The sequence below is a fragment of the Epinephelus fuscoguttatus genome, linkage group LG8 (assembly GCF_011397635.1).
Source record: "Epinephelus fuscoguttatus linkage group LG8, E.fuscoguttatus.final_Chr_v1".
NCBI classification, from domain to species: Eukaryota; Metazoa; Chordata; class Actinopteri; order Perciformes; family Serranidae; genus Epinephelus; species Epinephelus fuscoguttatus.
Window position 1 is genome coordinate 9,737,551 of NC_064759.1, and position 14,297 is coordinate 9,751,847.

At 40.0% G+C, this 14,297-nt stretch overlaps 1 protein-coding gene across 5 annotated transcripts in view; it reads left to right on the top strand.

Moving 5' to 3' along the window:
• il21r.1 (interleukin 21 receptor, tandem duplicate 1) overlaps nt 1–5,801 on the top strand; it is a 78,956-nt gene extending 73,155 nt beyond the window's left edge. For all 5 annotated transcript variants that reach the window (XM_049582919.1, XM_049582920.1, XM_049582921.1 and 2 more), the window contains one exon: nt 3,360–5,801. In XM_049582919.1, the coding sequence (XP_049438876.1) occupies nt 3,360–4,124 (765 nt within the window). In that variant the 3' untranslated portion in view covers nt 4,125–5,801. The remainder of the gene's footprint in view (nt 1–3,359) is intronic.
• The last annotated feature ends 8,496 nt before the right edge of the window (nt 5,802–14,297 follow it).

Below are 14,297 nucleotides of genomic sequence, written 5' to 3' on the forward strand. Positions count from 1 at the left end.
GTCCATCAGTCCGTCTCATTCTTGTCATCTCAGGAGCGCCTTGAGGAAAATCAAATTTGGCACAAACGTCAACTTGGACTCAACGATGAACTGGTTAGATTTTGTCGGTCAAAGGTGACCTCACAAAACATGTTTTTGGCCATAACTCAAGAATTCATATGCTAATTATGACAAAGTTACATACAGATGTCTAATGGAACAAGATGATGAAGTGATGACACTTTGTATCCAAAAGGTCAAAGGTCAACTTGACTGTTTCAAATGTTTCTTGGCCATTATTCAGTGTCATATCTCAGGAACAGAAGGGGAGACATTGGGTCAGATACTGAATTGGTGACACTTCCGCCATCAAACTGTGATGATTGTATAGATTTTCTGTGTCGGGTTGAAGATGTGTGTAAAGCTTCTACGTTTTAGAATATGTGGCATCTTTGCGGCAACATCCATATTTAAAGCATTGTCTACTGTAGCTACAGATGAGTCTGGATAGACTTGGATTTAAACTGCAGTAGTCAGTTGGTGGAGGCATACAACCACGAGGCAGTAATCCGAGTTTATGAAATATAGTGTGATAGTTCGTGAATATTGAACTGTCAGATTCATCAGACTGGATTCAAATGTAGTTATTTAACATATGACATACATGCAACCACTTACATTTCATAATTCTAAACCTGGAGCAAAAATAAGTGACAGTGTCAAAGTGTGAGAGTGAAACAACATCTCTGCAGTGTGTGGAGCTTTGTGACAGGTGTGACGCTCCTCACATGTAATCCACACGCATCATCTGCTGTATTGGCACACTATCACATCTTCAGGATCACCGTGACGGACTGAACCAGCTCGTTTGGAAATCATTGCTCTAGTTCCACTTAACTATCTCACTCTTGTGGTGTAGACTGCTGCGCTCTCTCAGCAGATCTGAGAAGGTTCAGTGTTGCTGATGAGCTCTGTACCACAGGATGTGGTGGCCTCTGCATGAAGAAACTGATTCATGCTTATCTGGCTAACGCCTCGCTGAATGGGGACTACATGCGGCTGCAGAAGGTTTATATTTTTGGTATAATGTATGTGTTGATGCAAAGCCAAGTAGAGTTGTGGGGAGAGTGGTGCATTAAAAGTGCATCACAGTAAAAATCACAGTTACATATACGCACATTATTATTTATTAATGAAGCACAACACAGAAAATGTGCTCCTTTCATTATGGAGTGAACACCTGCAGTCTGTCCATGTGAAAACTGTATTGTTATTCAAACAATAAACACAAGACAAAAGTTTAAAGCCATGATGTATTTTTCTTAAATGTCATGTCATGTCTGTACAGGGCTGATTATTAGATGTGTATGGATCTCTACAGTTAAAGTCAGATCTATCCTGCTGAACACTGTGAAATCCCCAAGTGACAAATATGTTTAGGTACTTGCCCAGATGTCTCAAACTTCAGACAAGCAGCATTAGTGGTTAGATAATAGATAAAGAGTGAGTCGTCTGCTTTGACAAGGTGTATGATGCAGAGAGTCCTCGGGCACTTCATTATTAGGAAAGGCTATTTTTTTTTATTAATGCACTCATGTTTGTCTTTTGTTTTGTTGTCTGTGTTCTTAAAGTAAAGCTGCAGGCACTTGGCTTAGCTTAACTTAGAGACTGGATGCAGGGGAAAGGGATAGCTTGTTCAAAGGCTAAAAATAATCCTCTTCTAGTTCCTGTAAAGTTCACTAATTAACACACTGTATCTGACTTGTTTAGTTTATAGTTAGACTGAAGTGTAAAAATGACAAGTTGTGGTTTCACTGGGAGTTGGGTGCGAAAACCAAGGCTGCTTTCACACCACACCCGCCGTTGGGTTGATTTGAATGTTGTTAAGACATCTTTTCTTGTTTCTACAAGATTAATGTTTATTTGTGCATTGTCCCTGTTTTAAATAAATAAATTTCCAATTCCAAGTAATGCGTCTAGGCTGCGGCGATGGCCGAACATGTAACCCGTAATCAGACTGGGAAGACGGCCACAGTCAATGAGAGCAAGAAATAAGCTACAGTCTCTCTCTCTCTCTCTCTTATCACGACATAAGACATCAAAAATAAGAAAAAATAAGACGGGGAGCTTTCTACTGACAATTTATATTCCTCTTTTCGTTTGGTGGAACGTCATCTTTGCTGGTGTTTTGTTGTAATTTGCTCTGTAAAATAATGCGATCCATTGTCCCACTCACAGCTTTCTCCTTTTAAATGTTATCATCCCTCACACTGGCTGCCAATCAGGGCTTTTGATGTGTCTCACACTTATAATTCCTAAGCACAAACTGCGACAAATAGGTCCTCCGTGAAGGTTTTTTAAATTTAATTACATTAAATTACAAAGTACGTATTGACAGCTTGTGTGTGCTGTCGTACAAAAAGAGAGCACTGGCTTTGTTTGTGTGTTGGCACACGTGTGTCTTTTATGGCAGTGAAAATGCTACAGTCATGGTTATCAAAAGGAATTCTACAGATCGTTTCAAAATAAACAAACTTACTGAAGACAAATACTCAGTTGCTGCGATGGAGGGTTTGACTTTATCTCCACCCTTCTCTCCCCTACAAATGGGTCATTTTAGTGCCACTCCCGCACCCATGCAACACGAGATTTGGTGTGAATGCAGCCTAAAGGACACCCAGACTGTATTTCACATATGTGCACACTGAGTCAGATGAGTTTTATTGTTGTTACTGTTGTAAAAATTTGTAGTAGGAGACAAAATAGAAAGACATGTCTGCTCCCCTCTCTCCACTGGAGGCACCTCCCTAGCTGTTGCCACTTGCTGGACATGTCTTGCATTTGAAACCATGGCTACCTGAAGAGGCTGAGCTGTCCTTCCTCTCTGTCTCCACACTGTCGCTCTCTTCCTGTCTGTGTGAAGTCACCATTCACTTAACATCCTCCTCTTCGCCATTGTCATCAACCTGAATGTTACCTGTTGAAAGAAGTAGTGAGTTTTGAAATGATACTGTGCCACCGGTTCCTCTTCTTGGTAAAACAACTCTCTAAAGGTTTTGACAGATGTGAAAAACACAGAAAATTGAACCCGTTCTGAAAACGTCGATGAAGGGCAAAAGTTTTGGAGTCCGTGTATCAGTCTTGTGACACAACCCAAGGTGGTTTTTACATTAAAATGTGCAACAATTTCGGAGGAAGAATACAGGCTTGGTACGCAAAGGCTTAGTGCTTGATCAGCCCAAGAGCCAGGCTAACAGTTCCTCCCTGCTTCCTGTCTTTATGCTGAATCCCAGCTTCATTTTTACCGTACAGAAATTAAAATGTTACCATTTATTTAGGCCGCTATTCCAAATTAATGTTTTCCATTTCTTCCGTTGCAGGAGTGGGTGAAGCCTTTGTTCAACGAGTACGATTACCTCAGGATCAACCCGCACACTCAGATGCTAAGCGAGAAGCAGCACGACGTACTTCAGTGGAATAACGAGAAACAAAGCTACGGCGAGGACGAGATGAAACAAGGTAGTCATGTCCTCCACATGCTGCAGCCTCACAGCAACTCGCTGCTGTTCTTCCAGGATGGCGGCAGTTCACAGGGCACCGGCCACTCAACCGGACACATCTCCATCCATACTGTAACCCTGTCCGGAGAAGAAGAGTTTGAGGAGGAAGTCGTGTCACAGAGCTCCATAAACACCCTGAGAAGTTACCAAGACGGAGAAAGCTTCGGTTCATTTGAGGAAGACAACAGAGAACACGCCAGCTATGATTTAGAGGAACCTCGTAGGCAAAGCGGGATGTTACCACAGCATGACAACCAAATACCTAACGAACTATCAGTGGTAAATATGAACTTTCAGCCACGTGTCCACATTGATGAACCAGAGAGGGTATCACTCGACTCGTTCGTCTCAAACGAGCAGTCAGAAGACGGTTACCCTCATGTGGACTTGGACACCATCGACAGTGGCTTTGGAGAGTGCGGCAGCCCTGGAGCCTCAGACTCAAACGTAGCAGAGCAGCGGGACTCTGATTTATTTCAGGAGCACAAAAGTTCCAATTCGAACTACGTCAAGCAGTGGATGATCTGTAGCACTACTCAAGAAGACTCCAACAACTTAGAGAGCAAACTTCCCGAAACACAGTGATGATCACCGCTGATTTGCTGCCACTATCATAGTTTGTAGTGCTGTGGGACACGTATTTAAAGGATGGATATTATCACTGACATTTCCAGAATATACACTTTGTTTAAAAGTAAATTTGAAGCAACCACTGACCTTATAATGCTGTATATTGTCATCATGATATTTTTAAATTGTGCACTTTTTTCTCTGTATATAGTCATGTTTCTTTGTTTTCAGAGTATTGGTTATTGTGTTTGATTTTGCTTTTAAAAGAGTTTAAAGAGACGGGAGAAGAGAGAAATGGGGAGTAAGCACATGGAGACTGGTGTTCGCCAACATCATTATATTTTTCAGTGCTGATTTATTTTCAAGTCAGGAGAGGATGGCAGAAGAAATACCCGCACACCAATTCAGCTAAGCCACAAAAAAGGTTGACAGGCTGAGATCAGTGCCAGAAAATGTTGATTTATTCAGAACATCCATGCACAAAAAGAAGGGTGATCAGAGCGCAAAAAATAAGAATAAAATGTGATAAAAACAGCAGCAAACATTTTTCAGTCCTTGACGATCATCAGTGCAGTGCAACGTTTGCTGTTTTTTTTAATTTTTTTATCATGTCTGCTGCTTCTTTATGCGCACAGATGTGACCCTTTCTTGTGGCTTAGTTGAATTGGTGTGCAGGTATTTCTTTTGCCATCCTCTGTTGATCGTTCATCATACCGACACACCCAAGATAAAGTTTTTTGTTGCCTAAGTAGGCGCAGTTTCACAGCAGCCCTAAGACTTTATATTCAGATTAGTTCATCATTTATTCCTTGATCATTCAAAAGAAATCTTTTCAGACATCTTTTAATAGTTTAATTTTATTGCATAATTTGAATGCAAATGTAAAGTTTGTGTTTGTAAATGTATCTATTTAATAATAGATCACAATACAGCATAAAGAAAGTCATTATGATTGGGGCACTCCAGACTCAATAGACATGCAGCAAGGGATCAAAATGTTGCATAGTGCTTTGATTTATTCCGCAGGAGGATGTCTTCTTTATTCATTTTTATCACTGTATATACAGCTTTATGTGTTCATGGTCATGCACACCTCATTAGCTTGTACTGTCGCACCAGCATGCACGCCGCCTTATCAAGATCTCTGATAATGTCTGCTTTTTCTCGCACATGCATTTTCTCAGTAACCACTGTAACCATCCGTGCTGGGTTTTGCAAGTCAGTTAAAAGAGCAAACTTGGAGCAAATTTTTATCATCTGTGAACGGCATGACTTTTCTCTGGCCTTGACCTAATTCAGCAGCAGGAAGTGGAGGAAAAGAAGCTTTGACAATCTGTTCTTTCACCTTTCGTTGTATCGATAATTGCGGAGTTTATTTGTTCACATTTCTATAATAACTGCACATACAAGACTGTATTAGTATTTTATGTTTCTACTAGGAAAAATGATCACAAAAACACGTTAATACAAGCAAAATTCATATTCTCTGGACTCGTGTATTTTTCCTTTTCTCTGCAAAGCATGTCTCAGGTTAAACATCATAAATTGATCATATCTAACGATGTAAAAAGATTTTTCCAACTGAAAGGGCACCTCATGGTAGCTGTAGTGGGAGGGGGAAGTGTGGCTCATTTACTTTCCAAGTCCAAAAGTTTATTGTTGTTGAAGTCTGTTTCTTTACCGGACGCCAAGCTGCTTGTTCCTGTCTACACTTTCCACAACCTTTTAACCCAATAACTAATAACAGTTTCAAATAAATAAAATATTTGCCCACACTGAGAGTAGTCGTTATACAGTGATGTGCAGACAAGGCAAATATCAGGTTGCCAAAGACTGGAAAAACAATTCTGACAAGTTTAGGAAGCGATAAAAACTGTCTCATTGACTCTCAATGTGAAAACAACAGAGTGTCAAAGTCAGTGTGTAAAACAGTCTGCACAGCAACTGTCACACATCCAAGTGATAAAAAAACAAGCAAAATACTTTTTTTCTTTTCACTATTAGGCCTATGCATTGACGGATATGTGGGGAAAAAAAAACACAGCACAGTTTTATTTTAATGGTCAGCACTCAGATCTGAAAGACATTTTATGTAAGATGCTTATGATACTCAGCTTTGAGTTGCCACATACAGCTGTGGCTAATATAATCTTATTTTGTTGTTTTTGCATATCAAGGATGAAGAAATAATAATAATAATTGTGCATATCAGCACTGATCTGCCTTCTGCAGCTCATCAGATTCTCACAGATTCAATCTTCAAACTCTTCATGTTGCCCTGAAAGAATTTCAGAGGTCAACTTGATGGTATCTAACCCTTAAAGTCTTAAAGTGTTAGACACCTTTGATGGCAATAGAACTACCTTAACTGAAAGGACAACTTCGGTATTTTTCAACCTGGGCCCTATTTCCCCATGTGTATGTGTGCGTATGATTCATGGGTACAACTCGTTCTAAAATTGGTTCAGTATTGAGGGAGGCGGATGCAACCGGAGCCGTGAAACAAGCTAAAACGGTAACGGGGGCAAATGCGTACTAACTTAGCCTTTCCCTTATCTCTGGGCTGTGTGATGTCACGAGCTTTGCTCCACTGTGTCTGTAGCTCTCTCTACTCGTGGGGCAGCCGTTTTCTTGAGGAAGAGGTGTTTCGGGATTGGATGTCTTCTCTTCTTTGGCTGGCAGTAGTCATCTTGGGAGAAGTGAGCACTGCATACCCGATGGTCTGCAAGGCGCAGTGTCTGGACAGGAGTGTTAGCATCCATTTGTAGCACAACTAGCCACAACTTCAGCATCTCGCCGTCCGACAAAGACAGCCTATGAAAGCTGTACAGGGTGTTGCGCGACATCCTGTTCTTGCGTTCGGGAAAAAGGCCCGTTTATTTGAGCACTCCAAAAACTCCGCTAACACTCCAGGGGGTAGCACGTAAAAGACTCCGTCCTCTGACTCTTCTAGCGTAACACGCACACTTGACACACATACTCACTTACAGTACCCAGCGGGGCAGCCCTCCCCCTCTCTGCTCCAACACTAACTGACAGCTGACTCCACTCATAGCACTGGTGATCTGAACCGGTCAGTGGCGAAAAAAAGCACTTTTAATGTGCAAACTTATACGGGACGTATTTGCCCCCGTTACCGTTTTAGCTCGTTTCGCGGCTCCGGTTGCATCCGCCTCCCTCAATACTGAACCAATTATAGAACAAGTTGTACCTATGAAACATACGCACATATACACATGGGGAAATAGGGCCCAGGTTGAAAAATACTGAAGTTGTCCTTTAAAGCTGAAGACATATTAAGTTAAGGCAGTTCCCTACATTGTGCAGGGCAACATTCGGTACATTACAGGGCTTAAAGCAAGGAAAGTTTCCATGCCTTAAATGTGTTCAGGGTGTTCAGAGAACAAATGGAAGGGATGGGGGTTTAGGTAATGAAGAACTGAACATTTACAGGATGAGACAGTCTCCTCTGAGGTGATATAAGATGCAGGGCTTTCTCTAAGGTCATTGAGTAGCCAGCCAGAGGGGGAACAGTAGCTAGATAGTCTGCAGTCATGTCTCCACCCCAACCCCTGAGAGAAGAACAATTTGGCTGTAAAAGTCCAGTTCGGTGGCCACTGGTACATATAAATGGCACAATGTCATTATTTACACTGATCTTAATTGTTGCATATTATAATGGGTTTTCCTCAAAATTTGTAAACACGTAGTGAATCACTGTAAAAGAGAATTAGGCTTCTTGAGTGTTGCAGCCCCAAGCAGTATGTTAATATCTAAAACCACACCTATTCTGACTGATTGTGACCTTTCTAATCAGGAATCATCAGACCTTTTCTTTTTATCCTTTATGCCTCTGCTCCAGCAACAGCTGTGGCCGGAGACATTAAGTATTGTCTCTTTTCTTTTTTTTCAGGTTGTCTGTACGTAGGTACATTCTTGCACACTTTCAGAGAATATCTTCACATTTGGCATAACTGAATGAATGAATGAACTTTATTTATAAAGAACCTTTAATGCACAAAAGTCGGCAGAGACAAACAGCAAAGGAATAAAACATACAATTAAACAACTCATTCAAGGAGAAAAGAGAAAAATTGAAACATTTATCAATCAATAATTAAGTGATAAAAAAAAATACATAAATACAAACATATTAAGAATATTAAAACAGATAACTGCTAGTTGCCCTAAATGTATGAATAACATCTGTCTGACAATGTTGTGTAAAAGCAAAGCAGGGTGTTCCATATTTTTATGGCGTAGTACCTAAAAGAAGCATCCTCAAAGGTTTTTGCCATTAAGAGCCTTAAAAACCAAAAGAAGGATTTTAGAATAAATTCTGAATGATACTGGGAGCCAGTGAAGGTTACGCAGAACAGGAGTTATATTGTCTCTCTTTTTAGTTTTTGTTAAAACCCTGGCAGCAGCATTCTGATTGGTCTGTAATTTTGCAATGGCAGTTTTAGGTAGGCTGGTGTATAGAGTCTTACAATAGTCAAGACAACTGGAAACAAAACCAAGAACAGGCTTCTCAGCATCTCACTGGCTCAGTAGAGGTCATACCTTAGCTATATTGCCCAAATGATAAAATGCAGTTTTTGTTAACGAAATAGAATGAGCTTTAAAATTGAGATCACAATCAAAAATGACACAGAGGTTTCTTACCAGAGGTCTTGTCTGTGCGGCCACCTGGACTCAACAATGTGACAAAAGGACAAAAATGTCTGCTTCACTGTGACATAATGTTTTGCAAAAACACTTTTCTGGCAGTTATTTAACACCATCACTTGGAGACAGAACGGGAGGCTGAATAGTTTTTGCGTAGAGCCAAAAAATCTTGATTTCTGCAATATGAAATAACACTGTGGGGTCCATAGAACAAAGTACTAGAGACTTACGCTGACTGAGCAGCTAATTTCGATACGAGAACTCTGCTGACTTGCTTTAATTGTGCAGCTTTTTCAGACTTTCTTCTTTCGTACCAAATGGGTCAAATCCCAATAATGAAACAAGTCACTTTACGGGGTATCCACTGATTTACAGACGTTTCTTTCACAGTGTAAGTCTATAGGGGATTTTTCTCTTTTTGGCAACTATGTAAAATTTGATTTAAAGCCCGGCACTGTTCCTGGGGGCTCGGGCTCAGGGAGACATTAACACCAAATATAATCTAATGTCTAAATGTGAATCCTCATGTTAACTTGAAAGGTCCAAAAAGCAGAACAGTGTTGTATTATCTAACATAACTCACCATTTCCTCAATTGCAAACGGTCGTCTGGTACTTGTATGCAACGGCAACTTTCAAAGCCATAAAGGAGATCTAATATCTTTCAAACTATTCAGCGCTTGTTTCTCTGTTCTGGGTTTGTCTCTAAACGGCGTATGCAGCATGAAACTGTCATAAAATGATAACCAAATTTGTCCAAAAGATCACAAAGATGATATGAAAACAAAAAATTCTTGCTACACAACATTTAATATTTTCCGTAGACATATTTATATACATATAAATATCCTTTTTTCTGCCCCGCACTGGAATTCCTGTAGGTTGTCAGAAAACATTAAGCCCTGACATTATCAGTTTAACCTTATTTACGCAGTCAGTTTCACTGAGATCAAAATCTATTTTGAAAGAGACCTGAGTACCCACAGCAGGAGCAGTAAGATCAGAGGCAAGACACACAGCCAGTCTCACACAAGCACACACAAACAGCATCAGTAACAATCACAGACACTTGTAAATATAAAAGTTAAATTATTTATATGGTGCAAAGCAGTGAAATGCAGTCTTTCTAAATATTTGCCCTTAGACATAACTAGTCTTAAGCTGTCCTGACATCTGGTCTAATGGTGGATTTGAATTTGAGAGGATGTGCAATACTGAGGCAGATATAATAGAAGACATTTCTAAACTAAAATTATAGCGTGCATTTCTCTTCTTGCAAGTGGAGACCAGCAGTGAGCATTTTATTTATCCCGTTATAAAATGCTGGGCACAGAGACAAACCGTGTCAGGTAGTTTTTAGAAAGTACAAGATATCTCCTTAATCAAGGGGTGATGGTTGATTGCACAACCTGTCTTCACAAGAAAAATGTGTTTCATTCTGACAGGAGAAACGTAATTTTATCTTCACAGTCTGAGCCAGTTCTTCCACGTGAGATTTGAAAGTGAGATTACTATCTGACCAAATTCACAAATTGAACAACTTCAATTTCAGTACCTTTATGTGAACTGATGGCAGGAAGATGTAAGACGGGGTTACAAGTTCCTGAGAGTGAAACACATTTTGTTTTATCATCATTCAGAACAGGTTTGAGGTTATGTAGAGACGTCTGCAGAACATCAAAGGCAGGCTCTAATCTAGACATGGCTCAAATTAAAAAGAGCTACACACATACAAGTTCATATCATCTGCATAGATGTGGATATTTTAAGTCTGTGCTGGAGAAATGTTTTTAATGCAGATTGTAAATAAAAACGGACCAAGCACAGAGCCTTGAGGTACCCCCTTGGTTATAAAAAGGGAGGTTGATGTGAGACAGTACAGATTGCTTTGTCTCAGACGCTGCCATGGAGAAATACGTGGGCATTATATAAGCTAAGACATACGCATTTTGTTTTCATATTTCTATGTCAATGTGTTCAACCCTCAAAAATAGACCCATAGGAAACTTGAAGATTAATTTGAAATGCTACTTAAGGATTTCTTTATAAGTATGTCATAATCATTGTGTTTTGGTGAGATGCCAATTCAATTCAAGTTTAGATCGTATAGGTGCTTGGAACATTATGATGGAAGTACATGATGGCCATTCACATGCTCAGTTATGTCTCATAAGATGTTGCAACGTTTTTGATTGATACCATTTGTTACACAGATTTGGTGCTAAATTTAAGCATTTTTGCCCACTCGACCATTGATAAAAATAGTCAAAATCCCTCCAAAATACCACATTAACACACTAAGACCTTGGAGAACACCACAGAAAAATCCTTGCTGGGATTTGGTTTAAAAACTGTCTACATTTAAAGATTTCTGCAAGAATTGCATTTTTTTGGCAACTGGATAGTGGGCACTTTCTTTCTGAAAATCTGCTGAGAAACCTATGTATTGTCAATATACCTTTGTCAGCCGGATGTCCTCTGAATGTCCGATGTCTGTAGTTTGTGGTTGTTAAGTTTCATGAGGCTGTGATTATCCAAAATTCACAATAGGTCATTTTATACAGTCATTTCCGTTTTTTTTTAAAAATGGTCCCACTACAATGAAATGGCTGCTTTGGAGGCAAATGCCATCACACATGAATGAAATTAGGTTCCTTGAATCCACAAGTCTCAGCTTTCCAGTTATACCCAATTTATGCAATTCCAACACTGTTTAGGGCCCCCAGTGTGCAGAAATATTTAAATACAATAGTAATAAAAAAATAGTCAGGTCAACTTTATTTATAGTACATTTCATACAACAAGCGTAAACTCAGTGTGCGTAAGATACATCATACATGACAAACACAAAATAAAATATGTGATAATAAAGTATTACATATATATAAAAACAAGCAGGACATGATAAAAATAAGAAGATATTGTTATTATCATTATTCTTAAAAAAGGATAAGAGATAATAACTAATAATACTAATTTCTAAAACAAATAAAAATACACCTAAAAACTGTAGTTCATCTGGAAGAGAATTCCAGAGAGTAGGACCATAATGACTACAAGCACCACAAGCTGATTGAGAGTTGATTTTAGGTACGATGAGTGGACCTGTATTTGATGATCTAAGGCAGGGGTGTCAGACTCATTTAGTTCAGAGGCCACAAACAGCCCAATTTGATCTCTAATGGGCCGGACCAGTGAAACCACTTCATAATAATCTGTAAATAACAAAGATTTTTCCCCTTTTTTTAATTGTTCATTCCGGAAACGTCCACTCATTTACAAAACAGATGAAAATATGAGTAAATTTAACAGTATTTTTCAGTTTTTCCACATTCAGTCTGTCTATTATGTATGCATTTTCGTCATAATTTCCCATTAAAGTCATACCCTACGTTACAAACCATTTACAGACTGAAGTTTTAGCAGCAGGGACCATAGTAAGTATTCATTGTTATTTCAGAGAGCTGTATTCTTGTCAGGGTGAAAAGCCTCTGAATCAGCATTTTACTTAAAGTATCTCCTCACTGTTTAAAGCTGACACCTCTCAGCCGTCACAGGTGCATCAACATTAGGTGTACAAGGTCGTGGGCCAGTTCTGGCCACTGGGCCATATGTTTAACACCCCTTTGCACCCCTTTATTTAACGTCTGCTTTGTCAGTTCAGCAAAAAGTGTGTTACAGTGGAATTAAAACTGTGAACCAACAGAGTCTGACTGAGACAAGAAGCATCTAACTTTGGATATATTTCTGAGGTGATAAAAGGCAGTCTTAGAAATATTACAGATGTGGTTCTAGACGTTAAATTCAGCGTCTAAAATCAGTAAAAAAGTTTTTGATATGCTCACATGGTTTTGCAGACTGGGGAGCTAACCAAGATTGATCTCATTCCTCAAAGCCTTTGGACCTACTAACAAAATAGCACATTTATACTGTAGATTTTGCCCAAAACTGCATGGGATTAGCATAAAGCAGGCACATCTGTAACGGGAATACTCGTGGGTACCCATACAACCCATTTTCATTCAGATATCTTGAGGTGAGAAGTTGAGGGACCTTTTCAAAAATGTTGATGCCCGTTTTTCCCTTGCCAAAATTTAGCCCATCTTTGGAGAGATATTTAGCCCCTCGCCTGAGAAGCTAGCATGCCACGGTGTTCATTAGGTCTTTTAGTTTCATATGTTGTGTTATATATTCTCATTCTAGCCTTTAAACCCATGCAACTACAGCTTCTGAAAACAGAATCAGCTGGGATTGCTGGCAGCGCTGCAGGTCTCAGTTAACAAGACCTTAATGATAGTCGTCCGTCCATCCATCCATCCCTCCCTTTCTTCCTTCCTTGCTTGCATGCTTGCTTGCTTCCTTCCTTCCCGGGACCAGGTCGTGGGGGCAGCAGTCCAAGCAAAGCACTCCAGACGTCCCTCTCCTAAGCAACCCCAAGGTGTTCCCAGGCCAGATGAGATATGTAATCCCTCCAGTGTGTTCTGGGTCTGCCCTGGGGGCCTCCTACCAGTGGGAGGAGCCCGGAACCTCCAACAGGAGGCGCACAGGAGGCATCCTGACCAGATGCCCGAACCACCTCAGCTGACCCCTTTCGACATGAAGGATCAGCGGCTCTACTCCGAGCTCCCTCCGGATGTCTGAGCTCCTCACCCTATCTCTAAGGCTGAGCCCAGTCAACCCACGGAGGAAACTCATTTCAGCCGCTTGTACTGTATCTTCGAATTCATTTTTTCAGTTACTACCCAGAGCTCATGACCATAGGTGAGGGTTAGGACGTAGATGGACCAGTAAATCAAAAGCTTCTCCTTCTGGCTCAGCTCCCTCTTCACCACGAGGGTCCGGCGCAGCACCTGCATCACTGCAGAAGCCGCACCAAACTGCTGATTCATCTCACGCCTCATTCTACCCTCACTCGTGAACTAATAATGATAATAATTATAATAAACTTCATTTGTATGGCACAGTTACAGTCCGGCTGTGTGATGTCAGGAAATACATTAGGGGACAAATTGAAGAAGCAAAGAAAGAAATGGAGAAACAGAGTGGTAGATGAGTATTATAGTGACATGAATCATACGCTATGCACGACACAGTCATCACATCTCAGCCCAGCTGAACACCTACAGTATGCTCATCACCAAAACAAATGAGGAAATATCTCCTGGTAGGGTGGTGTTCATCGCCTCCAGTAAAGAAGAAGTTTGGCTCTTTCTGGCTTGATTATAAAAAATAAATCTTTTTTGACAAAGCGGGTTCTTAAAAATCTTAAATAACAACATGACCATGATTAAAATCCAGACAACAAATAAATATATAATCCACAGTAACTTTAAAGGACACATGTTCAAGTTTTATGAATCACAGAGGCAATACTGAACTCTATAAAATGCTTGAAACAGAATTATCTTCAGTCCTATTTTTTTTATATAATTCAAATTTTTATTATGTTTCGTTAGGGTGACACATGACGGCTCTAGATGTCAAATGAGACATTCAGTCTTGACTAACAAAAATAATAAAA